A 23,448-nucleotide genomic window follows, 5' to 3' on the forward strand; every position below is an offset into this window, starting at 1 on the left:
TTTTAGCCATTAAAAGGACAGAAAGCTCCAATGTTTGGATATAATTGGGGCATTTTCGTGGTACCGTGGTACCTACATCTCATATCGTATGGAAAAACCCTATGAAAAAAATATGAAAAACAATTCCGAAAATTAATAATTCAAAAACTATATTTAAAAAAATATATTTAAGTTATATTTAATTTATTTTAATTTAAAATTTATTTTATACATTTGCAATGTATCTGAAATTTGGTTCTAGTATGAAATTTGGTTTTTTTTTGTCATAACGAAAAAAGTACAAATTTAACGACTCTTTAATTTAAATAAACTATTCTTTCACAAAACTCATCGTGAAAATGAGTGGTCACCTATAATGTTAATCAAAAGTGTGTTATTTTCCTTTGATCGTTCATAGCGTTAATGCTGTTAATTTATTTTTAGTGTAGTTTTTGATGTATAATTGTAAATACAAGAAGTAGTAATTAAGTTATTGTACAAAAAGACACTAAAATCATCAAGAGGTATAAAAAGTGTCAATATTCTATAGTAAAACTTGTAAAATATTGAATTTATAGTATTCTGCATTTTCTTAACTCACATACGATGCATACATAATAACAAAAACATGCATTGCGGCGTTCAAGTACTGCATAAAATCGATTTTAATGAACATATAAATAATTTAGCATAATATTATTAAATAATGTTTTTTAAAAAAATTAAGTCATAAATTACTAATATGTGAACACCGTCCAAAATATGATAAAGTATATTTCTAAAATCAACTTACAATTATATTTTAATTTTGATTTATTATTTAAAGTAAAACTTACGATCAAAATTATTGATGCCTATATAATCTCAAAAAATAAATATATTTTTTTTTCAATGTTTTGTTTAAAACAACGTGTATTTATCGTTTGACAAATTAAACGACAAAAGTTATTTATCTAAAAATAAATAAGACACATTAAGGAACAACACACGACAACGCATTTGATTTTCGTTAAATTTCCTAACATAGCACATTTCTTGCCAAATTTTATATATGTATTTACATTAGAAAATTTTTAGAGAATTTTCAAGTTATTTTAAAAATCAATATAATTAAATTACATAGTTTTTTTTCTTGTTTCAAGAATAAAACCTTAAACTTAAATCAAAATGCACAAGATTTTTATTATGGAGCAATATTAAAATAAATCAGTGAAAACAATCAAATATTCAAGTAAAATTTTACAAACTATGACGATTGAATGATCTAAACCAATCATCTGAAGATGTCTTACTCAATTAAAACTTGTTTGTCATATTTGACTATCATACTTCTTCTACTGGCAACAGATAAAGGTAAATAGAATCGATTTTTTTTTAATCTCAAGTATTCGAAAATTAGGCTGATCCATTTTTGAATGTAGTTGCAAGTTCTGAAGACGAATGCATTGATTACCAAGGTCATACGGTTGTTCACGGACTGTTATACATTCCTGGACCATCGCCATGCTCCCTTTGCACTTGTTGGAACAGTGAGCCAATGTGGTAATTTTTGTTTAACGTACATAAATTATTTTGATCAACATTAATAATTTTATCTTTCCTCAGGTGCAAAGCAATATACTGTGATCCTCCATTCGTAAGTTTAATAACATATTTTTTTTTTCGTTTTGTAACAAAGGTTTTTAAAGTTCTGCAAAGATTTTCGACTTGGCGATAAATGTTGTGAATGGACGTGCCTAGATAAACGTAAGAATCTTTTGAGTTATATTATTTACATACTTTTTTAAAATAAAAGGTAATATTTCAAAACAATACGTTTATTTGTAGCTGGCGAGAATCCATTGTATGAACTGCGAATAAAAAAACGAGCTGAAATACTTGCCGGTATCTCAAAAGGAACAGCTTTTCGAATTCCAAATATTATGTTAGTTAGTTTAGTAGTGTTGGTTTTAAAAATTGAATGCTAGCGTAAAAGCGTGTCTTTCATATTTTTAATCAGAGGATACTTACACAACAATGTTTATTATATAATAATAAATTACCAGTTTTAGTGCCATTTCTTGGATACAATTTTAAAAATTTAAATAAAGAGACCTTTTATGAAATTGAAATTTTATTTGATCTAATTAATAACGGGTTATTTTTATATAGTCTTTGTGTATTTTTTTTATTAATTTTTGTTTTGGAATTTGGCAGCTATACGAGACTGACGTTGCATCCTGGGTTGTCTTATATGCTCTGGTGGATTCTTTACGCTAGTTTCGTTAGGCTTTTGCTCTGTATTAGTACCTGTTTTTTGCTCATTATTTCGCTTTTCAACCGGGCGATGACTTACTTTAAAGGATGGATTTTTTCTTCCGGTAATGGCTTGAAGCGGTATAAAAGATGGTTTTTCTAATGATGGAGGCAAGTGTTCCTATGAAATTGATATACATTTTGAAATCTAAATGATGTAACCGTTTATCAATTATCTTACCTTTTTTGAAAGACTAGTCTCTAGATCATCACATGTCAAAATTTTAGCCAACATCATTTTTTCGTCAGTTTGTTTGGGTTTTGGATGGTTCCATGTTGGTGGGGGTAAAGGTAATTTTGGTTCTTCTTTTTTATCCTATGAAAATTTGACATGTATATATTTTCGTTATTTCGACAACAAAACTATTTTTACCTCTTTTGCTGGATCACGTATTATACCTAAAAGTTGTTTCAATACTACACTTTTATCTTCTTCAGGTTTAGTATTGCTGTGCATATTCACAGAAGACATATTTCTCTCGTTTCTTTTACTGCTAGCAAACAGTTGTTCTAATATAGAATTTGTTTCCTCTTTCTCTTTTAAAATGTTTTTATTTTCAACGTCTTTAATATTTGTATTCAAAGTTTTAATGTTGTCAAGTGAGATTTTTTCCTCTTTTCCCTTTTCAACACAATTTTGATTTTTTGATGACAATTTATTGTTCCAAGCGTTATCCATAAGTTCATAGTTACTTCTTTCGTTATTTTTTTTCATTTCCATGTCTAAAATAAAATGTTAAATTTGTTTTTGTTTTTCACTAGAATTGAATAAACTATCTTACCTCTTCCGTAATTCAAACTTATCAGATGATTTTTATAGATTCTAGCAAGTTTTGGTTCCAAAATTACGTCATTCGTTGAACCACCAGCAAAAGGCTTATCAAAAAGAACATCGTAATACAAGTCCACTTTATTGATGTTTTCTTGTTTTACCGGATTCACATCAAGCAGGCAGTGTACTCCAACTATAGTTCCTTTGCTACCTACAGGTGCCTATGAGAAACGGAAACATTTTGAAAAATATATTTCATATGCAAATTCAAAGACTTACGATTTCATTTGTGCTCACGACAGCAACACGATCAAATAACCGAAACCTTACGCTATCGTCAACGGGCTTATCTGCTTGATTTAAAGCAGCTGCGTACAAGTTTGTTGGTTTTACTTGCAGAGTCAGTCGTTTCATAGGTCTATTCTGTAAAATTTCAAAAATGAAAAATTTACATGTATAAGGTAAATTAAAGTGGTAAAATTTTAAAATAGTTCACGATTTACGCACTTTAATTCTCTTTACAGCATCTAATATCATTGGAAGAGCATCCTTTTCAACTGTGTCAATGCCACTACTGCGTTTTTCACACTTCTGATGATCTTGCTGTTTAATCCATTCAATAAGTTGTTGAACACTATTTTCACTCATGCTACTTTTAAAAAGCTCACTTTCAAACACCAAAGATCGTCCAGTTTCAAGCAATTGAAATAATTTGGGAATTTTTTGAAAATATTTTGTGACCAAATCTATTGCTTTTTCTGAAAAAAGAAGCTGCTTGTGATGCTTTTTTACATATCCCACCACAACCTCATTCTATATATAGAAAAAAAAAACAAATGGATATATTAAATTAATTATTTTGTCGTGTTTCAATCTATTTTTTTTATTAAGTAATATAAATATGTATTGAAAATTGAAATTGATTGATGAGTTTAAGACAACAATTTAATTTGAAAAAAATTACCAAAATTTTTGAACGAATCATTAAAAAAACCATGGCAGAATATATTTGTGTAAGTATAAATTTCATAAAAAAAACTTTTCAACGTTGAAATTTTAAAATATATGTTGTATACCTAGGCCAAAACAATAAAACTAAATGTTTCAGGTTTCCTCCCACCTAATTTTTTCTGAAAATCATAGGTGGGATATCGAGTATCTAAAATGTAAGAAAAAATTCAAATTTTAGTACATTTTTGACCTAAATTCTTTTGAAAATGATCAAAATTTCTGTTAAAACCATTTGAAAATTCGATATTTTCATACATTTTTTAATTTTTAGTGAAAAATGATCAGTTTTGTAAAGAAAAATATTCATCCCTCCTAATTTTCAAAATGTATGTTCAAAAACATGTAAGCTTATTGACAATTATAGAGAAAAGTGAACGTTTTTACATTAAAAGATACTCAATACTCGATATACATCCTACCTAATGTTCAGAAGGTCTATGAAACGTGAAACATTTGAGTATCTTGTTTTGGCCCTATTTTATTGATATCATTATTTTGTTCTATATATGATTTTCGGCTTTTTATATGGATCAAGTTATAAAAAGATAATAACTATACATATTTGGAACGGGCTAAATATTGAAAAAAAAGTTTCTTACATTTTTTCTTGACTTAAGTTGCAGTCCAATGTTCATTTTATTCGTTCCTTCTTGTAAGACTTCTCTTTTTTCACCTTCGACAAATAAAACAGTATCCGTAATTTTTTGTAAGACATTTTCTGAAATCCCGATTTTAGATGCTGCAACATATGAATTAACATAAGCACTCTGAATTTTATAGTGAACATCTTTAGCCTCCTCAAGCATTGGTTCGTCAGCTATAGTTAGTGTTACTAAATAATAAAAAAAAATGATAATTTCTTTTGTGGATTAATTGTGGTTTTCTTACGTTTAACTCGCTTTATTTTGTGAACAATCTGTGTCTCAATGACTTCGCCAAAGCAACCGTAGTATGGATGAGTTATCATGAAGACCTAATAATTAATAAAACCAAATGAAACAAATACCTGCTTGGTTCATTTTAAATACACTTACAGGACTACCAGGCTTATATACATCATTCAGTTCTAAATAAGGCAAATGCTCCTTATCAATTACTTTTAAGTCATCTACAATGGCCTAGAACATCAAACGTTTATTATATGAAGGAAATAATAATATATAAAAAAATTACTTGAGCTGGATAGGTGGCTTCATATGCACTATAAGTTTTCTGTAAGACATACCGATTTCCATCATAGTTATATTTTACTCCTACAAATGGTACAACGTGCAATATAGTTTTAATGTCGCCAACATCGATTCCAAGTCTATTTATATGACTAATATAGATAGGAAAGAAAAGTTAAGGTATTTTGCTTTGTATTGATTAGTATTAATTTTGATCTTACTGCTCTTGAATTGCCCTAACATCCGTTTTCCACCTTTCGTTGTTAACACTGGTAAGTGATCCATTTGCATTACGAGTGTAGACATTACAACTATCACTAACTTTTGTTACCTTTGCTTCAATCAAGTGAGGCCAACCAACAAAAATCGTTTCGCCAATGTACATTTTTGCCAGAGTTTCTGTATCTTTCGTCGAAGAGTTTTTCAAACTAATTATCATACTATCATTACGGCTTGGTTGGTCAAACACTTTAACTCGATTTTTTGAAATGGCTCCCTGTAATTGCCGAAATATCAAATTTAAATAGCCATCATGAGATAATAGTATCTTACTGTGTAAGTCATGTATTTCATTGTTGGAAAACCTTTATAATACCAAACATTTGTTGATATTCTTGAATATATCAGAGGTAGCTTGTCGTCGGTAATGGCAATCTATATTAAAAAAAAAAGATTAAAGGATCATGAATATCATGTTTTTAAAAATGCATGTTACCTCTTCTCTCCTTATAGCTTTTTCTGTACAATATACCGAAATTATTGTCGGAAAATTCAAGAACCCTAATGGTTATATAATTAAAATGTTCAACAGTATGTTCTTACATGTAGGTATATTAAAATACTTACCATCACATGATCCTTGTACAGTGGCATTGTACTTATATTCATACATTGGACCATGGATATTTCTGTTTACCTCATTTTCATGAAGAAATTTTTCCTTTGTTTTCATTTCTTCAAGCAGCAATTTTTCATCAATAAAAGGAATTAATACTACAGCTTCCCATTCTTGCTTTTTGCCATTTAGGTCGGTTTCAAAATCTTTTGGGTAGTATTGTACGATTTTACTTTCTTTGTCTGTCATTAATTCATGATAAGCATTCGGTAAAAGACCTTTACTTGCAGCAGGTAAAACACTCAAAAGTTGTTCAAATGGTAAAAATGGCTTATTTAATGTGAACTTTATATCTAAATGCTTGAAAGAATGTATGTCTGATATGAATGGGCTAAAAATCACAAAATTCGTCAAGTTATTTTGTCCGATCAACGTGTAAAAGAAAATCACCTGTAATGAAATTGATAGAACCAACTCCAAGATGGAACTCCCCGATAATAATAAAAAAGTATCCATTGCAATGCTTGGATATAATACTCGGTTTGTTCCGCTCTTACTTTCCTATTAAAAAATAAAAAACACAATTTAAAGATACATACATAAAAGATACAAAAAAAAAATATATATTCATACTCATTCATTTCAGGATAGTGCATTTTTTGAATATAGTATGCTGCCTTGTGTTTTTCAAATTCCATATCAAAAAGTTCTTCAGATTCTACACTACTGTCGTCTGAGTCAAACAACTGTCAATAAAAATAAATATTCTGTTTAAAATGGACCTGATACTCAAGAAACTTACCATTTCTTCTGTCATTTTAGCTAATTCAGAAACATCTGCATTCATCGCATTTTCCATATTACCGTCCTCTAACCCAAACGTCTCAGCATTCATCTAAATTATATAAAAATATTTTAATGATTCGTCTATATATACATATAAATATATATGTATACCTTCGCATTCATATACTTGAGATCCGTATAATGTTCCATGAATAACTTTTTGTCATTTTTTCCCAATTCAACCATGAAAATTTCAAAGCTAAAATAAGTTTAAAAAATGTGGAATATATAAAAAACATAGAAATTCAAGTATATACCGTTCTAAATGAAGTTTTCCTTTGTCATTTAAATATCCTGTAAAAAAATAATAAAAGTTATATGTATTTTTGGAGTCTTTATGTTTGCACGTCTTCAATTTCAATTACCATCTAATCGTGGTAACACTTCCATGTAAACATTGTATAATAATGGCAAAGCACCGGTATTTATATGCATATTTGGGAGATGTGGAATAAAGTCATTTCCAACCAAGAATCCCATCAAGATCCAATCATCAATTATGCATTCAATGTCAAAATTAAACTTAAGTTTAGACCGCACAGGCTCAAATTCGAGCTCTAAATAGTCTCTCATCAAACTTAAATGAAGAAGAAAGAATCTAGTTTCATGAACGCTCGCCTGAAATATATGAAAAATGGTAAAATAATAAAAAAGAAAGAGTATTAGCTTACTGCTCGACTTATTTGTTTTCCAAATTTGACTTCTTCCCTAAGAAGAGAAAAATGTTTTTCGTGTGTACACAATCCCAGCATAATTCTAAAAAAAATTTTTTTGTTTTTCAAACCACTATCATTTAAAGCAAACATCAAAATTATACAAATCTGCATCCAGGCCATATAAGCAATGTCTCGTATCTAAGTTATAATCATCTTGAGACTTCAAATAACGTATGTAGTCCATTATTTTATGTTCACCTTCACCTGGCGTCTAGAAGCAAATGAAAGTAAAGCTAGAAAATTTGAGACCAGAGCTTATTTCAATTACCTCATGACCACTATAAATAACCGTGCAACTCTGCCAAATTGGAGATGTGCTTATTTTATGCTTGATAAAATATTTAAGCGCCTCATTTAATCGCCCCATGAATTCGGTTCCAGGAGTAATACAATTGCTATCAAATCTTGCTTCATTTGAAATAACTTCTCCTTTTTTCTTCGCTTTTTCCTCCAAGAGCTCAGCATCTTTTGCAGACCGGAATCGCCTTCCTCTTTGTTGGTTCATTTTGGCACGAGGCGCTACTCCATCGATGGCCATAAAAAAAAGTTTTCTTGGCTTAATCATTAAAAAGAGAACTTCCAGGTATTGGAAAATATCCTGCATAATAAAGCCGGTTAATTTTAAGTCCAATGGATTTGCTCATAATATTATTTAACCTTGAATATTTTTTCTTCTGAAATTCTAAAATGCACATCATTATCGTTTGGATGTGAACACACATGTATGATTCCATTCATATCCAGATACAAATTATCGAACTCAGGAATCTGAAAGTTTGATAAAAATGTAAATATTTCTTTTGCTTTCTTTACTTTCTGTATTTTTTTATGCATAAAGAGGATGAGAAACTTGCCTGATTTGCACGAACAAGCTCACTTAAACAAGGATATCTCTCGCTAATGTAGCGGAAAAATTTTGGAACTCCCATGTTGTAATTAAAATTTTTTATTTATGTATATTACAATAAAGTTAATAATATTTAATAAAACAATTTAGGACAGCTTTTGTTTCCAAACGTCAAGATGGTATATGTCAGGCAAAGATAAGTAAAATATTGAATGGGCATAAACCGTGCCATGTCATGTTTGTCAAAAGCTTTAACCCTTAGACAATTTCTATTTACATATTAATGTGTTGAAATATTTAACAGTAAACTTAAAGCATTTTTATATTTATGTATTTAATTTTTTTATTTAAACTATAAAAATGAGCTCATCAATTTTTGTTTTCTAACGTCTTTCATCATTATTTTTCAGACCTTCCAATATAAATATTTATTTATATATTGAATAAAAAACAATAACAACAACAACAGAGCCTAAATTGATTTGTAATTAAAAAATAAATGTGCATATCTTGGAAAACTTGAATTAAAAGTTGAGATTTTAGTTTTATCGATAGCTCTGGAGAAGTCAATTGATTAGCATAGATATAGATTCAACGATATTATCAACGTTCAATTAAGCATTACAATGATAATTGCGAAATTACGTGTCAAAGAACATGTACCTCGATAAAAACAAGTCTTTCATATTGGGAGTAGTAGTTACATCCTTAACATGGATAATTTGCATTTTTCTTTATTTGCAATTAAACTACGAAAAAGAAAAAATCCAAGAACAACGAAAAGCTGCTCGAGCACACCTTCAAAAGTTCGTGTTACTTCATAACGATTCAGGTATTTTCATTAAATTGTCTATAAATTATTCTTATTTTACTGTCTTATTTTAATTCATAGGTATCGGATATGAATTAGGTATGGTTAGAACTATTGAAGACAAACGTAAACGAGACTTTGGATACAAAACATACGCATTTAATACTTTGGTCAGTGATGCGATCGGTTTATCGAGAACCATACCCGATAGTAGACACAAAACGTAAGTACATGCATCGAATCACGTTATTCCGAAAATTCAAAATAGACTTTTAGGTGTCCAACACAAATGAGTAGCAGCATTACATTTCCGTCCATATCTATAATCATGTGTTTTTATAATGAGCATCACATGACCCTTTTGAGATCAATAAACTCGATACTCAAACGTACTCCAGATAGTCATGTTAAAGAAATTATCATGGTTGACGATTACAGCGATATTGTAGAGCCTAATTTAAAAGAAGAAATATCTAAATTCGATAAATATCAAAAAGTAAAAATTCTCCGAAATCATCAACGCGAAGGACTTATTAGGCATGTTACTTTTTGTGTTGAAAAAATGCATATTCATTTTTTAAAACTTTTAGAAGTCGTGTTTATGGATCGCGTCAAGCAACAGGAGATATTTTAGTGTTTTTGGATAGTCATATTGAAGGTTGCACATCTCTTTTACATTATATAAGCATCGATTTATCATTTTTTTTTTAGTAAATGAAAATTGGTTACCACCTTTAATCGCGCCAATCTTAGAAAACTCAACGATAGTCACCGTGCCTATCATAGATTTAATTAATCCCGACACCTTCACTTATTCATCCAGTCCAATGGTCAGAGGTGGATTCAATTGGGGATTACACTTTAAATGGGATAATTTGCCTAAAGGTCTTTCTAAATATTTTTAATTCATAAATTAATGTTAAATTTCACAGACCAAGAAAAAAGTACAAAAAAATCATGGAGAATTTTATTTAGAAATTCCATATTTTGTACAAAATTTACCAATTGACTAAACAGTTATATGTACTTTTTTAGATACACTCAAAACTGAAGAAGACTTTTCCAAACCATTTCCTAGTCCTGCAATGCCTGGAGGCTTGTTTGCAATATCTCATAAATATTTTGTCAAATTGGGAGAGTACGATCTAGGTATGTCAATTTGGGGTGGTGAAAACATTGGTGCGTATCTAATGGTTGTTAAAAACTAATTAGTACTTAATTCAACTTTAATTTTTGAGAAGAATTTTCATGGCGTATTTGGAATTGTGGGGGAAAGATCTTGATTGTTCCTTGTTCCAGAATAGGACATATTTTTAGAAAAAGACGTCCCTACGGATCACCCGACCAAACAGATACCATGTTAATAAATAGTCTTCGTGCTGCTTTTGTATGGATGGATGAATACAAAGTAAATATATGTTTTCTCATTCAACGATAAGTAATAATTAGTTTATCTCCTTATTTTCTAGGATTTTTTTTTAAATACAACAAACTTACATGAAATTCCTGATTATGGAGACATTCGCGAGAGATTGCAAATCAAAGAAAAGCTCAAATGGTAATAACATTTAATTTTTTGTGTAAGTTTTTGCAAGTTTAACATATTCAATAATTCATTAGTAAATCGTTCAAATGGTATCTGTCCAACGTATATCCAGAATTATCATTACCAGGTCAAACAAAAACAACTGATGTAAAACCAATATTCGTTCCTTGGAATTTACGGAAGCGAAATTATGTCCATCAATTTTATATTAAATTAAAAAACACCAATTTTTGCATTTCAAATTCAAATAAAAACGGAATACATTTAATCAAAAAAGGTGCCGCGCTAAAATTACAAGAATGCTTATCAAATAAAAACCAACAATGGTAAATTCGGAATTATTTTGATAATATTTTAAACAATAATAAAATAATTTAATAACAGGTTTGAAACCGACAAAGCAGAATTAGTATTGGGGCGTTTGCTATGCCTTGAAACATCTTCCTCAAAAGGAGGAAACTTGCCTATATTGAATAAATGTCATGAAAGTGGTGGAGACCAACAATGGAAACTGAAAGGAACTAAAAATGTCAAAATATATAATATTGCTGCAGGTACCTGTTTATCAGCAGAAAACGCTGGGATTGACGCACCAGTAACTTTATCGATTTGCTCGAATGACAATTTGGACACTTGGGAGTTAGTCTCAATCATGTGATTGCAAAGTTAAGTTTCGAAACAAAAATAAAGAGCATTTTATTTAAATAAAAAAACTAAACTTTTGTGAATCTATTGTAATTTTACGGCCACCACAAACAAGCTTTATTGTAATATTTACTATACAGGATTATTTGTATAATAATTTTTATGACAGAATTATTTGAACTAGTGTGTTAAACTAAAATATCAACTTAGAGCTGATTAATGAACACAGCGAAGCCATAAAATTGCTCTTGTAGATATCAAAATCTTAAAAGCGGTAATGATGCTTATATGTTATTACATTAATTCTAACAGGCTATTCACACGTAATTACTCTTTGATTTCAAAATATTTGTATGTTGGGTTCTCATATCCGTTCACTTGCATAATTGTTACATGTTTCTCCTCTGGGGAAGTTGTAATTACCTTTTGCTAAAAAACAAAAAACCATACATATTCATATTTATATTAATTAACACACACAATTCTTACTTGATCAACTTCAATAAATCCACGAGGTACACAATTATACTTTAATTTTATTACAACAAAGATGGTACCAATGAGAAGGGCAGAAACTCCAGTAATCAAAAATATGTTCATTTCGCTCTTTCCTGGTAAAGTTTTGAATTCCTGTTAAAAAAATATATTTTAAATATTTCAGATAAATACATGTTAAATAAACTCTTGAACTAACACTCTCTCCATGTCCGAAATTGTTCCCCATAACGTGCTGAACTTTTGGTTCCGGAACTTCATAAGTAAGAACAGTTGCAGCATCCTCAAATGGTTTTTTAATTGCGAGGTCACTGGACGACTCCGTTGAAGTACTGAAATAGCTAGAAATATGAATATTTATTACAAATGTTGTGGATTAGGTATCACTTTAAAGTTTTCGTACTCTGTTTCATCAGACATCTTGAAATTGTCAGGTGATGTTGATGTTTGATAAACCGCTTCTGTGGTAGTTGTTTGTTTGTTTTGCTTTTCTTCCATCAATTTTTTGTGTTCCTTGTTACGGAGTTGGAGCTTTTTCTTGTCAGAATATCGTTGACGTTCCTTTTCTGCCAAATTTTGTAATACCTCATTCTTGTATTTGTCTAAAATAGATTCTTCAGCTTCTTTGCTAGGGGCAAGTACTAAACCGGGAGTCTCATCTTTGGAACGGAGTGCCTGAACGTAATCAGTCATTATTTGCATCAATTTGTGAGATAATGCGGGGAAACGCTTAAGCATTGCCATTGATTGATTTACAGCTTTATCGATATCAACCAATCGAGATAAAGTTAATGCTCTTTCGGGCGCTATTAGTAAAACGTGTAACGTTAATTAAAACTTCGTAATAGTTGCAATTGTACATTACCTGCAGCTTCAATTCCATTCTTTTGTGATGACAATATATGCCTATAATGTGCTAGGGCGTGTGATCGATCTTTATGTAAGGTGCGCAGTAATTTTTGTAGACATTTTTCAACAATTTGTGGCTTTTGAAAAAATATAAAAAAAAATGTATGAAAATGCTCCTTTTTCTAATAAAAACAACTTACATCGGGATTAGTTTTAGTTAAGGCTTGTGTAAAACATTTCATAGCTTCCTTTTTTCTTCTATTTATTCTCTCTAAGACTCTTTGCTGATGCATTGCTGTTAGCTGATGTTTGGCTGCATTTTCTTCGTCTTCTAATGTCTGAACTGACATCTTTGAGAGACAAAAAACATAACTACTTTAAGAAAAGAGTGGTGATATTCGATAGTTACCTGGAATTGTTGGGTCATTTTTTTCTTAAAGTTTTGAGCATCGCTTGGATTTGAAGACCTCATGTCTTGGTACTTTTCTTCAAGGTCTGACCAATCTTTCATTACTTTTGTTACCTTTTCACGATGGTTTTCCTCTAAACGCTGTTGTGCATCCTAAACAATTATTATGAGATATGACAAGTCATTAAAATATAACTATAGAACCGTTTACCTTGAAATTTTGGTGTTCCATTTTCGGGTTAAATTCAGTAAAATAAGGATCAGAAAAACCGGATTTAGCTAAATCAGACATTTCAGTAGTGCTTTCATCAACCATGAAATTTAGCGTTGTTGGACTTGTGGAGGGAACAGTTGATTGAGTGCTGGCTTCGATTTCATCTAAAATTACAAAAACAACAAAAGAATGTTGATACATACATATAAAAGTAAAATCAAAAGTAAACTTACCACTTCTTTCATCAGAATCATAATCGTCATCATAATCATTAACTTCTGCATCTTCACCATCTATGTCTTCGTCGTTTTCGCTGTCAGATTTTTCTGAGTCGGTCATTACATCACCGTACAGTTTTGGATCAGTTTCTTCGTCATCAAAAGTGACAGGTAAATCAGTTTTCTTTACTCGAGCAGGCACTAACATTATTAAAAGATTTTATGTTTTCTCAAATGTTAAATTAAATAAACGTTGTTATACTGTACTTTTTAAATTCTTTGGACAGCAAACAAATTCTACTCCAGAAAATAGTGAAATTCCACAAGGAAGTAACATGGCGAAACTTCGGATTTGCATATTCCTCTCCTTGCATGCTAAACCACCTGTTTGGTTCCACTTCATAAAGGACCAACATCGGGATGCATTATGAATATGATCAAACAAACATCCCTCGGGAACTAACAGAGCATCGGATTGGAACGGACCTTCTATAATATTTTTATAATTTTTATTAAAATTGATTTAATAGTATTTTATAATTATAGCTACCTAAACATCTGAATGGCTTAACCCATCGTGTTGTTCCCTTACACTTATTTAAATTTGAAACGTTAGTTGAACACCAATTTCCAATCTTTTGATAATGTGAGGACTCTACAATGTTAGTAATATCTCTGTCGGGATAGACCTGAACAAGTTTAAATAAGAAGAATGTGTATTAAATAAAAGTTTCACTAAAATATGTTAGATAATTACCATTTTGCAATAATTCAGAAGGTCAATTTTGTCTTTCAAACAAGCTGTGGGGGCTTTTGCGTTCAAATTAGTAATCCATTTTCCATCATCTGACAATTGTTGTGGATGATATGAGTGCCCATTCTCACATAATGAAGCAATCTGGGGTTCCCATTGGCGTGAAATTGCCTAATGGAAAAAAGTATATTGACAAAATAATTCAGTAACGCAAACTTTTACTATTTATAAAACAGAATATAAGCAAAATTATTGGTTTTCATTATTTTTCTTTAAATATTTGTAATAGAAAACCTTACTTTTTAATAATAAAATAAATATTTTTTAAAAAAATATTTGATTAAAGTAGAATATCAATATCGATTTTTTTTCAATACAACTTTGAAATTACATGTTTGCTACTATACATTACCTTAGAACTTTCAAACAAGACGCAAAATATCCAGATTACTTGAACGAAAATCGTTTTCTTCATTCTTAATTTGTTTCTTAAATTACTACAATCAATTTACAATATTTTTTGAAGTACTTTTTCAAAACACTTCCAAGTATTTTTTATTTTTTAACCATGAAAAAATATTTTTAATTCGTACCAACGTTATTAGTCATCTATCCAGTAAATTCAATAATATAAAATTATACGGCGCATGCGTGATAATAGGTATAATAGGCTCGTATCCTTTGTTCAGGTAGAAAAGGAAAATCGGATAGTAGAGAAATGTGTCTACTGACATAACTTAAGACGATTTAAACAAAAAGGTAGTTATTTTTCTTTTTGTCAAAAGAATGGAAAATCAGCAAAATCAAACAAATTTGTAATTTCAAAGAGTTCTTTTTATTACATCAAAGTTCAGATTTTGAAAAATACCGTTATGATAAAGAAGTACAACTTTTTCAATTAATATTCATAACTGAAGTTTCAACGCTATTCAGAAAAATTAAGTTTATCTACCGCAATTTAAAGTCCACCCCCAGAGCGTTCAACGGAGATTTTAGTTTTAGACTTATCCTTTTCATGTTGCTGTTCTTCTAGCTCTGCCATTCTAGCAAATCTAGAATAAGCGACTGCTCCAGATTTAATTGCAGACATCATCTTAAAAATAGAAAACTTAATAAAATATACTATTTACTTAAAGAAATAAGGTACCTGCAAGTATTCATCGATTTCAACTTGACCGTTCATGTTTGTATCGATTTCGCGTAGAATTTCGTGGAGTTCCTCGCCTGACAATACTTCTTCTCCAAATTGCTGAGAACAATAAAAATTATTAGTACATATAGAAGTAAATAAATACAAGACATTTATATATTTTTTTTAGTTACATAAACATTCAAAACTTACTTCGGGAGATCCAGAGTGCGAATGCTTCTATTTAAGAGAGAGACAAACAAATAGTTACAATTATGATAAAATGTACAAGAAAACTTCAAAATGAATTAAGTACTTTCAAAAAGACACAAGGAGTTTAAAATATACTACAATTAACAAAAGTAGTCAATATAGGACGTTTTTCGAAAAATTAGTGAAATAATTTAAGATCTTAAAACCTATATAAAACCATAGCCTTACTTTCAATCCTCGCCGAATATCGTTAATCGAAATAAATCCTTTCTTGTCTTTATCCATGATTTCGAATCTCTTTTTATACATTTTAATTTCTGAATCGTTCAAATTGATTGGAATCTTCTCTCTCGAAACTCTGTTCACTACAAGTCCCATTTCTAAAGCTAGAAAATCAGACGCCAATTTGTGTTGACGCTGTAAAAACATGTCGAATTAAAGTAAATCAAATTGAAAATTACAACAAACAAATACACACTTGTTTTTCACTGTCTGACCAATTAAGTTCCTCAGCCATAATATCTATAATTCCTGGAAGAGCTTCCATTGCAGCTTGACTATTCAAAAATGATAACCGCAAACGACGAGCAATCATATCTACGGCAGTCATAGCATATTCGCGTACACCATATCTAAAAATGTTGGTAAATTAATCGAAACTTAAAAACTTATGAATAATTTATCCACGTTTTTTATAAAATTTTCATGTATAGTATTTGAGAATTTTTAAAAATTACTTCATTACTTAGGGAAGATGCAAGATGAACCCTTGTTTATACAAAAAAAAAAAAGAAAGACTTTTGGTCAATAAAACACACACCTAACTTCCGCATCAATATAAGGGAATTCTGGATGAAGTTTTCGTCCAATAATAGGCCAACGCTTGCCAGTAAGGCCAGCCATCTTAGATACAGCGAAAGCTCTGTCTCCATAAGACTGCTGTAAATGTAATGCGACCTCCATATCTAATCCAAAATCTTGCACCAATCTAATGTACATAGTAGGAGTCCAACCTTGGGCACCTTCAACGCGAATCCATTCTGTTTGACAATCTCTTTCAGGTTTTAAGTTACAGGCTGTTTAGAGAAAAACCAAAAATTGATTGTCACGTAATATACAATTATTATTATCGTTAATTATATAACTTACCTTTAATGGCAGCATCAATTGTGTGCTGAGCCATAGCTCTGTATGTGGTCCACTTTCCTCCAGCAATTGTGACCAAATTAGATCCGCTTACATGAACAATATGATTTCTAGCGAGCGATTGAGTATCTCCTTTATTTGGATCAGACACTAGTGGTCGAATTCCACACCAGGCCGATAGCACATCTCCTCTGCGTACTAAGATATGGGTTTAAATGAGATATAAAAGCTGACGGACAGTATGATCGAGATCATAAGTGATACAATATGGAAAATTTTGAAATGTTATTTTTAGTTCAATACATATTTTGAGAAAATCAAACCCATTGCACTATTTTTCCCGTTAGTTGAAGAAAAGTGGATTTCGAAATTCTCATTAATTTTAAACTTATTGTATCACTTTGTAGTGGAAATGACATCAATACAAACCTTCAACATCTTTATTCAAGTAATTCTTGATTTCAGTTAGAATAAATTGAATTTCGTCTTCAGTTGGTCTTGGAGAATGTGTTACTTCACAAGGTGTGTCAGTAGTTCCAGCAATTGTGCCTTTTAGCCACGGCAAAAAGAAAATAACTCTTCCATCGGAAGTCGATGGATCCAGTAAGCCCATCTGTTCGGGACTGTTCAAAGCAATCAATATAATTTTCTTTAGGTTAAACATAATGGGGAAATATAAACCTGTAATACTGTGGAAGTACAATGTGAACTCCCGAGCTAGGAGCACAAATTTTTTTCACAGAAGGATCGTCCATCTGTCTGATTCCATCGGTAAAAGGTCCAGTTGCATTGATAATACATTTTGCTTTCACTTGCCACTCCTTTCCTGATATATTATCCTGATTTTCATTTACGTAAATTAATCCAATATCATATTAAAAATGGGTAATTTATTTCACCTTAACTTTCGCTCCGCATAGTTTTCCATTAGAGTCTTTGATCAAGTCAGTAACTCTGACGTGATTTGCACATGCTGCACCATGTCTTGCTGCAGTTAAAACAACAGCGAGATTCATTCTTGCATCATCTTGTTGGCCTTTAGAAAAAATATTTGTAATTTTGTGTTTATAAAATTAATTAAGAAAAAATTCTACCATCATAATACACAATGGCACCCTTTAATGCATCTCCTTTCAACATGGGAAATCTTTCCAATGCATCTGATTTTGACAAATAATATGAGCTCTTCACATTTCTATCGCCAGCAACTAAATCGTAGCATTTGATTCCAGCCCAATAATAAGGTATTTGCCACCAACTAAAAAAAAAGAAAGAAATATTAGTTATGAATCTGGGACCCCGTTTGTGTATTTACGTGTAAACTGGCAACATGATAGGTAATGGTCTAGTCAAATGAGGTGCACATTCCAACATAAACGCTCTTTCTGCCAAAGCTTCTTTCACCATTCGATACTGCTCAAAATCTAAACCGAGAATAGCTTTTTGTAAATACCGGACACCACCATGAATCAATTTTGTAGATCTTGAAGATGTTCCACTAGCAAAATCATCTCCTTCAACTAATGCTGTTTTTAATCCTGTAAACATATTATTTTATTTTTTTTCTTTTGTTAAATTTTTTCCTTTGTTTTGTTTTTGCATTCATTGAATTACCCCTGGTAATCGAATCTAAAGCACATCCAGCTCCAGTAGCTAAAAATGATGAGAAAAAACTTTTTTATTATTTTTTTTTTCAAGCATTAAAACTTTAGTTACAAACCTCCACCACCAATGATGAGGACATCAAATACATCTCCACTTTGCAAAGCCTTCAGTTGCTCGGCGCGAGAAGGTAAGGTCCTCTTACGTTTTGGTGGACGATGAGCTTCAAGCGCAGCCTTTTAGCGTGTATAAAATATTTTCGTAAAAAATCACAATTAATTTTAATTTTAGATACTGTTCTGGTCTTAAAATACTAATAAATTATGTATGTAAATACATATTTATTAATGAATAAATTTTGAACAATTAATTAGCACTTTTATTTTCGTAAATACCGATCAGCTCAAGAATAAAAGTTCATGAAGCATTACCTCTTTCAAAACTGGATTTTCTTTTGTTGTCAAATAAGTTCCAACACCCACACCCAATAGTGTAAAGGCTGTAAAACGAAGTCGGCTCCCCATTTTTGAAATCTAAATGGCAAATATAGTGCAATCAATGATGTGCCATATGAATTGATTAAAAAATAATAGAATAGCGTTTTACTGAAAATTAGAGACTCATTATTTGTAATTGCAAAACTTCTTATGCAATCTTGAACTTGTTCAAAATATATATCATAAAAATATAACTTAAATCGAAAAGATTCTTTTTATCAAGCTATTTGACATGAAAGTCATAGAGTAAATAATAGGATTGTATACACAAATGCATATGTGCATTCATTTTCTCTTGCAAACAGCGTTTTATAAATGCATCACTCTTAAACAGAGAGAGTATCGAAACTCACGTTCTTACATAATAGAATGGCTAACTGCACAAGTGCAGCAATCTTAACCTTATGTAACTTTGAAGTTATCTTGAAACTTTAATGTAAATTTTACTATCAATAATAAATAATAAAATAATATTGCATACAAACCAATTGTTTTCAATGAAATCATGTAAACATATTTTTCCGTTTCATGAAAAATATTTTATCACGTAAAATTTAGACACATTTTGGCATTTTTTTCATTACTATATACAAAATACACACTATTGTAGTAAACAAAACAAATTAATTTTGAAGACTAATTATGCAAAGTCACAAAATAATACATTTTTTTTTCTTACAAAACTATTTTATTTTATAATATTCAACCTTCCTATCTAACGTTCAGAAATCTACTAAAACATATGTAGGTATGTATTAAAAATTGCTATAGATACCTAATACTGATTCGCGAGAGCAGCTTCTGTTACTCAAAATATTCTCACATTTATTTTTTCTCTGTTATGCATTTCTCTTATTATTGTCGCGCGTTTATTATTCAATTCTGTTAAGTATTTAACTCGTTGATTTTAATTTAAATCGATTTCAAATCAAAGTCATTATCTTAGAATATGATTTATGATGCTCCTTGCATAATTTGACTTTATTTTAATGCAATCAAGTTTAATAAAAAAAAATACTGGTAAGAGGAGTTGGGTATATGTTAAAAAGGGAGTTGTGTTACGGCACCATACTTTGAGTTTTCTAACACATCGGGGTAATCAATATTTTAGTCATGCGCTGTACAAAAATATTTTCTTTCGTCAAAGGAAAATTCTATAATTGCAAAGTTTTATTTTTCGACAAATTCCAGTATTTAATTTAATTTTCATTTTTCCCAACATAAAGCAATAAAAAATTAATTTCAAAAGATGCAAAGTAATGATTATCATACAATGCACGGCATTGAATTACGTCCCAGACAAGATCCTGATCAGGAGGGTGAAGTGGATCCAACTCTGTAAAAATTTCAATTGTAACAAAAATGAAAAAATAAGCTTTAATTTTTATTTTGCACTGTAGGTACCCGGAAGCCAAAGATGCGACCAACAAAATTCGTGGACGATATGACCTAATTGAAAAGCTTTTCGGAAATACAGACCAAGAATTATTTATTATAAAAACATTTTATTTTTTCTTCTATTCTGCATTCGGTAGTTTGTTTCCTTTGATGGGAATTTATTTTAAACAAATGGGATTGAATCCTCTGCAGTGTGGTTTGTTAGTAGGAATTCGGCCATTTGTTGAATTTATATCATCTTCATTTTGGGGGGGATATGCTGACAGGTAAAATTGTATTATAAAATTATGAATCCTTAAATAATTATTATGGTTTCTCCTTTTGGAAAATAGGAGTCAAAAAGGCAAAACACTATTAATTGGATCCTTGGCAGCATGGATTATATTTACGCTTCCTCTAGGACTTATTCAACCACCTGCTTCTGGATGCTTAAGTAAATACAATGAAACTGATTATGTCATTAAACAAACCGGTCAGTACCATCCTGGTGACCCGAATGATAAGAACATTATTACATATGGAGAGCAGTAAGAACAACGAGTCTAATTTTATTTTGTTACATGTTTGCTTACCTATTTTTTCATAGTATCATGTATAATCTGGGAATCAGTTCACAAACACCACACAAGATAAACTACATAGGGAATTACAAAAAAGAGGATCACAAAAACTTCGTAACTCCAACATTTAGCTCCGTTGTTTACAGAGTTGAGGTAAAATCTACATACAATTCAAAAGGATATATCGTACATAAGAATCAAACAATGAAAAAACAATATGAGCATTTTAAAATTCTATTTAAGTTTCTCCTAAAAATGCAGCTTACAAAAATATCCAAACTAAATAAAAATCGGCATACGGTTTATCCTATTTAAGCTCTTCGTATTTTTCTATGAAATTACAATTGAAATTTATTTTTGTTACAATTTTTTTTATACTTCAAGGATATTCAACGGGCCTTTTTCCTGTTATTCCTCTTAGTTGCAATTGGAGAATTTTTCTCTGCTCCAGCAATAACTCTTGCAGATACTGCCGTTATTACTATTTTGGGTGAAGATGTGGACAAATACGGTCATCAAAGAATGTTCGGATCACTTGGATGGGGCTTGGCAATGTTCTTCATGGGAATGATACTCGACAATTCTACTTCATTTACGACTCATCCATGCGCACCACTTAAACTGGAGCGCAATTACACAATCTGTTTTGCAACCTTTTCAGTTTTGATGGGTGCGGCTCTAATAACAGCAACACAAATAAAATATCCGACCAGTATTAATGTAAGAATACTCCAGAAAGGGTTTCCATTTTATTTCATATCTTCTAATTACAATAAAGGTTAATATAAATCAAGAAACTACAAACCAACAGCCATATGACAGCAAGGAAGATGACTTCCAGAATCAAATTGCAGTACAATTGAATTTACCCACTCTAGCAACCAATAACGGTATATAACTTATTTAATTCTGAATGAGAACAATTAATTTGATTTATATGTTGTCTTCTTAGACATTCCTCAAACAAGCACTACAAAAGTATCTGATCAGGTAAGCTTTAGTTTATTTATGTATTTACAATAACTTGCTCATTGCTTAATTTATAGACAAAAGTGTTTGCGCAAACAACCACCGAAATGCCAGACTGGCTCAAAGTTTTGCAGCAACTAAAAGATATCAAATGCATATCTGTATTGTTTGTAGCATGGTTTATGGGTTTCGGTATTGGTTTGATTTTTACCTTTTTGTTCTGGCACTTGCAAGATTACGGAGGATCTCCTACACTTTTTGGCATTGCATCAATCATCAATCATGTGTCAGAAATCATTGCGTACTTCTTTAGCTTCAAACTTATTTCTGAAATTGGTCATGTTAAGGTAAGTGTTGCTCAATAAATACAAACGTTTTCATTAATAAATGTGTTTACAGGTGCTTTGTCTTGGTCTACTTGGAAATGTTATACGGTTTATTTATATATCATTCGTGAAAAATGCTTGGTGGGTACTACCGTTTGAATTAATGCAAGGTAAGGCTTTGCCGAATATTAATTTTAACATACTGTCTGTTGTAACTTTTTTGTCATCTACTAGGTATTACCCATGCAGCCGTTTGGGCAGCTTGTTGCTCATACATAGCTCACAACACGCCACAGGCACTACGTGGTTCTAGTCAAGGTATTTTTATGATCACTCCTTCAAAATATTTGTTCAGTTTGTTGAAATTTTCATTCATTTTAGGTGTACTTCAAGGTCTTCATCACGGTTTAGGAAGAGGTTGTGGAGCGGTTTTTGGAGGTCTTTTATCAAACTCAATCGGAACTGCTGCCACATTTCGTCTCTATGGTATAAAAAATTGTATATCGAACGAAATTGCACACATACATAACTAATTTTTCTATGTTCGTTCACAGGAATCGGTTGTTTGTTAGTATTTGGTGGATTCGTTTTTATTAACTTTTACCGAAAAGATCAAGGATTTGTCTCTAATATTCCTGCTTCTGAAGATCCTCATCAGGTAAATGGGTTTTTAGATCACTTAAACGTAACTTTCAAAGATTAATGTGTCTTTTCAGTTGGCCGAAGAAACCTCTCATTTAGCCCCTCATGGAGTACCAAGTAATCCAATTACAAAGGCCCTATCTAGTACACGACTAAATGAGTTACAAAATGTCGATGAACAACATTATTATCAACAGTCTGCAGATGGAAACTTAAATGTACCTAATTCTGCTAATCCATTTCAATCTTATTAGTAACAGAAATGTCGATGAAAACAGATACATATCAACATAGATACTAAAGCTAATGTTATTGCATGCCAATTAAAATTTATTAATTTTTTTCAAAATGTATCCATTAAATTAAAGCTTCATTTGTTAATATAATTGGCTTGCAAATACTTTAGCGTATTTTAGGTATATTATGAAATATTATAAGATTATATCAAAAAAAAAAAAAAACAAATATAGATGTCTAAAGGTCCATGTCGATGAAATAAAACAAACAGTGATGTATCCTCTATCAAGTGTATTTATTACATAAAATTAAGTGCAA

At 30.7% G+C, this 23,448-nt stretch overlaps 6 protein-coding genes across 8 annotated transcripts; 3 read left to right on the forward strand and 3 right to left on the reverse strand.

Moving 5' to 3' along the window:
• Positions 1 to 389: 389 nt before the first annotated feature.
• On the forward strand, positions 390 to 2,084 carry LOC134827446 (uncharacterized). 2 transcript variants are annotated; one of them, XM_063840077.1, is made up of 6 exons: positions 390 to 503; positions 1,122 to 1,332; positions 1,401 to 1,521; positions 1,585 to 1,615; positions 1,668 to 1,725; positions 1,807 to 2,084. In XM_063840077.1, exons 2-6 carry the CDS (start codon positions 1,263 to 1,265, stop codon positions 1,944 to 1,946), a joined length of 420 nt encoding a protein of 139 aa, XP_063696147.1. In that variant the 5' UTR covers positions 390 to 503; positions 1,122 to 1,262; the 3' UTR covers positions 1,947 to 2,084. The 2 variants fall into 2 exon arrangements, with proteins under 2 accessions (XP_063696147.1, XP_063696148.1); XM_063840078.1 differs by having other exon boundaries at positions 482 to 503; positions 1,212 to 1,332.
• Positions 2,056 to 8,629, reverse strand: LOC134827445 (5'-3' exoribonuclease 1). Its single transcript, XM_063840076.1, has 25 exons — positions 8,478 to 8,629; positions 8,281 to 8,391; positions 7,892 to 8,221; positions 7,725 to 7,834; positions 7,579 to 7,663; positions 7,273 to 7,525; positions 7,165 to 7,201; positions 7,019 to 7,106; positions 6,864 to 6,956; positions 6,695 to 6,807; positions 6,512 to 6,622; positions 6,073 to 6,452; positions 5,942 to 6,006; positions 5,779 to 5,880; positions 5,448 to 5,722; positions 5,231 to 5,378; positions 5,092 to 5,175; positions 4,946 to 5,030; positions 4,657 to 4,889; positions 3,554 to 3,859; positions 3,326 to 3,469; positions 3,057 to 3,267; positions 2,648 to 2,997; positions 2,456 to 2,590; positions 2,056 to 2,395 (listed from the first exon to the last, which is right to left on the reverse strand). The coding sequence occupies exons 1-25, from the start codon at positions 8,550 to 8,552 to the stop codon at positions 2,150 to 2,152; spliced, it is 4,170 nt and encodes a 1,389-aa protein (XP_063696146.1). The 5' UTR covers positions 8,553 to 8,629; the 3' UTR covers positions 2,056 to 2,149.
• Positions 8,630 to 8,723: 94 nt separating this feature from the next.
• LOC134835203 (polypeptide N-acetylgalactosaminyltransferase 35A-like) lies at positions 8,724 to 11,534 on the forward strand. Its single transcript, XM_063850076.1, has 12 exons — positions 8,724 to 8,773; positions 8,881 to 8,954; positions 9,014 to 9,302; positions 9,363 to 9,504; positions 9,558 to 9,818; positions 9,872 to 9,939; positions 9,993 to 10,166; positions 10,317 to 10,460; positions 10,523 to 10,689; positions 10,751 to 10,839; positions 10,902 to 11,153; positions 11,212 to 11,534. Exons 3-12 carry the CDS (start codon positions 9,128 to 9,130, stop codon positions 11,483 to 11,485), a joined length of 1,746 nt encoding a protein of 581 aa, XP_063706146.1. The 5' UTR covers positions 8,724 to 8,773; positions 8,881 to 8,954; positions 9,014 to 9,127; the 3' UTR covers positions 11,486 to 11,534.
• LOC134835192 (amyloid-beta-like protein) lies at positions 11,461 to 15,012 on the reverse strand. The gene is made up of 13 exons (XM_063850066.1): positions 14,824 to 15,012; positions 14,415 to 14,582; positions 14,208 to 14,346; positions 13,925 to 14,146; positions 13,673 to 13,858; positions 13,437 to 13,603; positions 13,226 to 13,378; positions 13,017 to 13,166; positions 12,833 to 12,953; positions 12,371 to 12,773; positions 12,167 to 12,308; positions 11,962 to 12,102; positions 11,461 to 11,901 (listed from the first exon to the last, which is right to left on the reverse strand). Exons 1-13 carry the CDS (start codon positions 14,884 to 14,886, stop codon positions 11,800 to 11,802), a joined length of 2,157 nt encoding a protein of 718 aa, XP_063706136.1. The 5' UTR covers positions 14,887 to 15,012; the 3' UTR covers positions 11,461 to 11,799.
• Positions 15,013 to 15,229: 217 nt separating this feature from the next.
• LOC134836789 (glycerol-3-phosphate dehydrogenase, mitochondrial) lies at positions 15,230 to 19,728 on the reverse strand. 2 transcript variants are annotated; one of them, XM_063852009.1, is made up of 16 exons: positions 19,678 to 19,728; positions 18,933 to 19,034; positions 18,620 to 18,737; positions 18,514 to 18,552; positions 18,215 to 18,437; positions 17,994 to 18,157; positions 17,799 to 17,935; positions 17,581 to 17,738; positions 17,329 to 17,522; positions 16,903 to 17,097; positions 16,574 to 16,829; positions 16,232 to 16,385; positions 15,982 to 16,170; positions 15,754 to 15,780; positions 15,559 to 15,660; positions 15,230 to 15,504 (listed from the first exon to the last, which is right to left on the reverse strand). In XM_063852009.1, exons 2-16 carry the CDS (start codon positions 19,023 to 19,025, stop codon positions 15,370 to 15,372), a joined length of 2,184 nt encoding a protein of 727 aa, XP_063708079.1. In that variant the 5' UTR covers positions 19,026 to 19,034; positions 19,678 to 19,728; the 3' UTR covers positions 15,230 to 15,369. The 2 variants fall into 2 exon arrangements, with proteins under 2 accessions (XP_063708079.1, XP_063708080.1); XM_063852010.1 differs by lacking the exon at positions 15,754 to 15,780.
• A 404-nt stretch (positions 19,729 to 20,132) lies between these two features.
• Positions 20,133 to 23,379, forward strand: LOC134836901 (major facilitator superfamily domain-containing protein 6). The gene is made up of 13 exons (XM_063852177.1): positions 20,133 to 20,336; positions 20,399 to 20,662; positions 20,729 to 20,923; positions 20,983 to 21,109; positions 21,341 to 21,676; positions 21,735 to 21,846; positions 21,909 to 21,946; positions 22,003 to 22,272; positions 22,325 to 22,421; positions 22,486 to 22,569; positions 22,633 to 22,737; positions 22,806 to 22,909; positions 22,968 to 23,379. Exons 1-13 carry the CDS (start codon positions 20,248 to 20,250, stop codon positions 23,145 to 23,147), a joined length of 2,001 nt encoding a protein of 666 aa, XP_063708247.1. The 5' UTR covers positions 20,133 to 20,247; the 3' UTR covers positions 23,148 to 23,379.
• Positions 23,380 to 23,448: the final 69 nt, after the last annotated feature.

This window comes from Culicoides brevitarsis, chromosome 1, assembly GCF_036172545.1.
Source record: "Culicoides brevitarsis isolate CSIRO-B50_1 chromosome 1, AGI_CSIRO_Cbre_v1, whole genome shotgun sequence".
Classification (NCBI taxonomy): Eukaryota; Metazoa; Arthropoda; class Insecta; order Diptera; family Ceratopogonidae; genus Culicoides; species Culicoides brevitarsis.

Coding starts and splice junctions, on each gene's coding strand:
- LOC134827446 (XM_063840077.1), top strand. CDS start 1,263: ATGTCTTACTCAATTAAAACTTGTTTGTCATATTTGACTATCATACTT. Junction 1,333..1,400: donor TCTACTGGCAACAGATAAAG/GTAAATAGAATC, acceptor TTTTGAATGTAG/TTGCAAGTTCTGAAGACGAA. Junction 1,616..1,667: donor TATACTGTGATCCTCCATTC/GTAAGTTTAATA, acceptor AGGTTTTTAAAG/TTCTGCAAAGATTTTCGACT.
- LOC134827445 (XM_063840076.1), bottom strand. CDS start 8,552: ATGGGAGTTCCAAAATTTTTCCGCTACATTAGCGAGAGATATCCTTGT. Junction 4,890..4,945: donor CAAAATAAAGCGAGTTAAAC/GTAAGAAAACCA, acceptor TTTATTATTTAG/TAACACTAACTATAGCTGAC. Junction 2,998..3,056: donor AAGTTTGAATTACGGAAGAG/GTAAGATAGTTT, acceptor ATTTTATTTTAG/ACATGGAAATGAAAAAAAAT.
- LOC134835203 (XM_063850076.1), top strand. CDS start 9,128: ATGTACCTCGATAAAAACAAGTCTTTCATATTGGGAGTAGTAGTTACA. Junction 9,303..9,362: donor GTTACTTCATAACGATTCAG/GTATTTTCATTA, acceptor TTTAATTCATAG/GTATCGGATATGAATTAGGT. Junction 10,461..10,522: donor TTGGGGTGGTGAAAACATTG/GTGCGTATCTAA, acceptor ATTTTTGAGAAG/AATTTTCATGGCGTATTTGG.
- LOC134835192 (XM_063850066.1), bottom strand. CDS start 14,886: ATGAAGAAAACGATTTTCGTTCAAGTAATCTGGATATTTTGCGTCTTG. Junction 13,859..13,924: donor CTGTCCAAAGAATTTAAAAA/GTACAGTATAAC, acceptor TAATAATGTTAG/TGCCTGCTCGAGTAAAGAAA. Junction 11,902..11,961: donor GATTTATTGAAGTTGATCAA/GTAAGAATTGTG, acceptor TTTGTTTTTTAG/CAAAAGGTAATTACAACTTC.
- LOC134836789 (XM_063852009.1), bottom strand. CDS start 19,025: ATGGGGAGCCGACTTCGTTTTACAGCCTTTACACTATTGGGTGTGGGT. Junction 17,739..17,798: donor TATGCGGAGCGAAAGTTAAG/GTGAAATAAATT, acceptor AATGAAAATCAG/GATAATATATCAGGAAAGGA. Junction 16,171..16,231: donor GGTCAGACAGTGAAAAACAA/GTGTGTATTTGT, acceptor ATGTTTTTACAG/CGTCAACACAAATTGGCGTC.
- LOC134836901 (XM_063852177.1), top strand. CDS start 20,248: ATGCAAAGTAATGATTATCATACAATGCACGGCATTGAATTACGTCCC. Junction 21,847..21,908: donor CACTCTAGCAACCAATAACG/GTATATAACTTA, acceptor TTGTCTTCTTAG/ACATTCCTCAAACAAGCACT. Junction 22,910..22,967: donor CTTCTGAAGATCCTCATCAG/GTAAATGGGTTT, acceptor GTGTCTTTTCAG/TTGGCCGAAGAAACCTCTCA.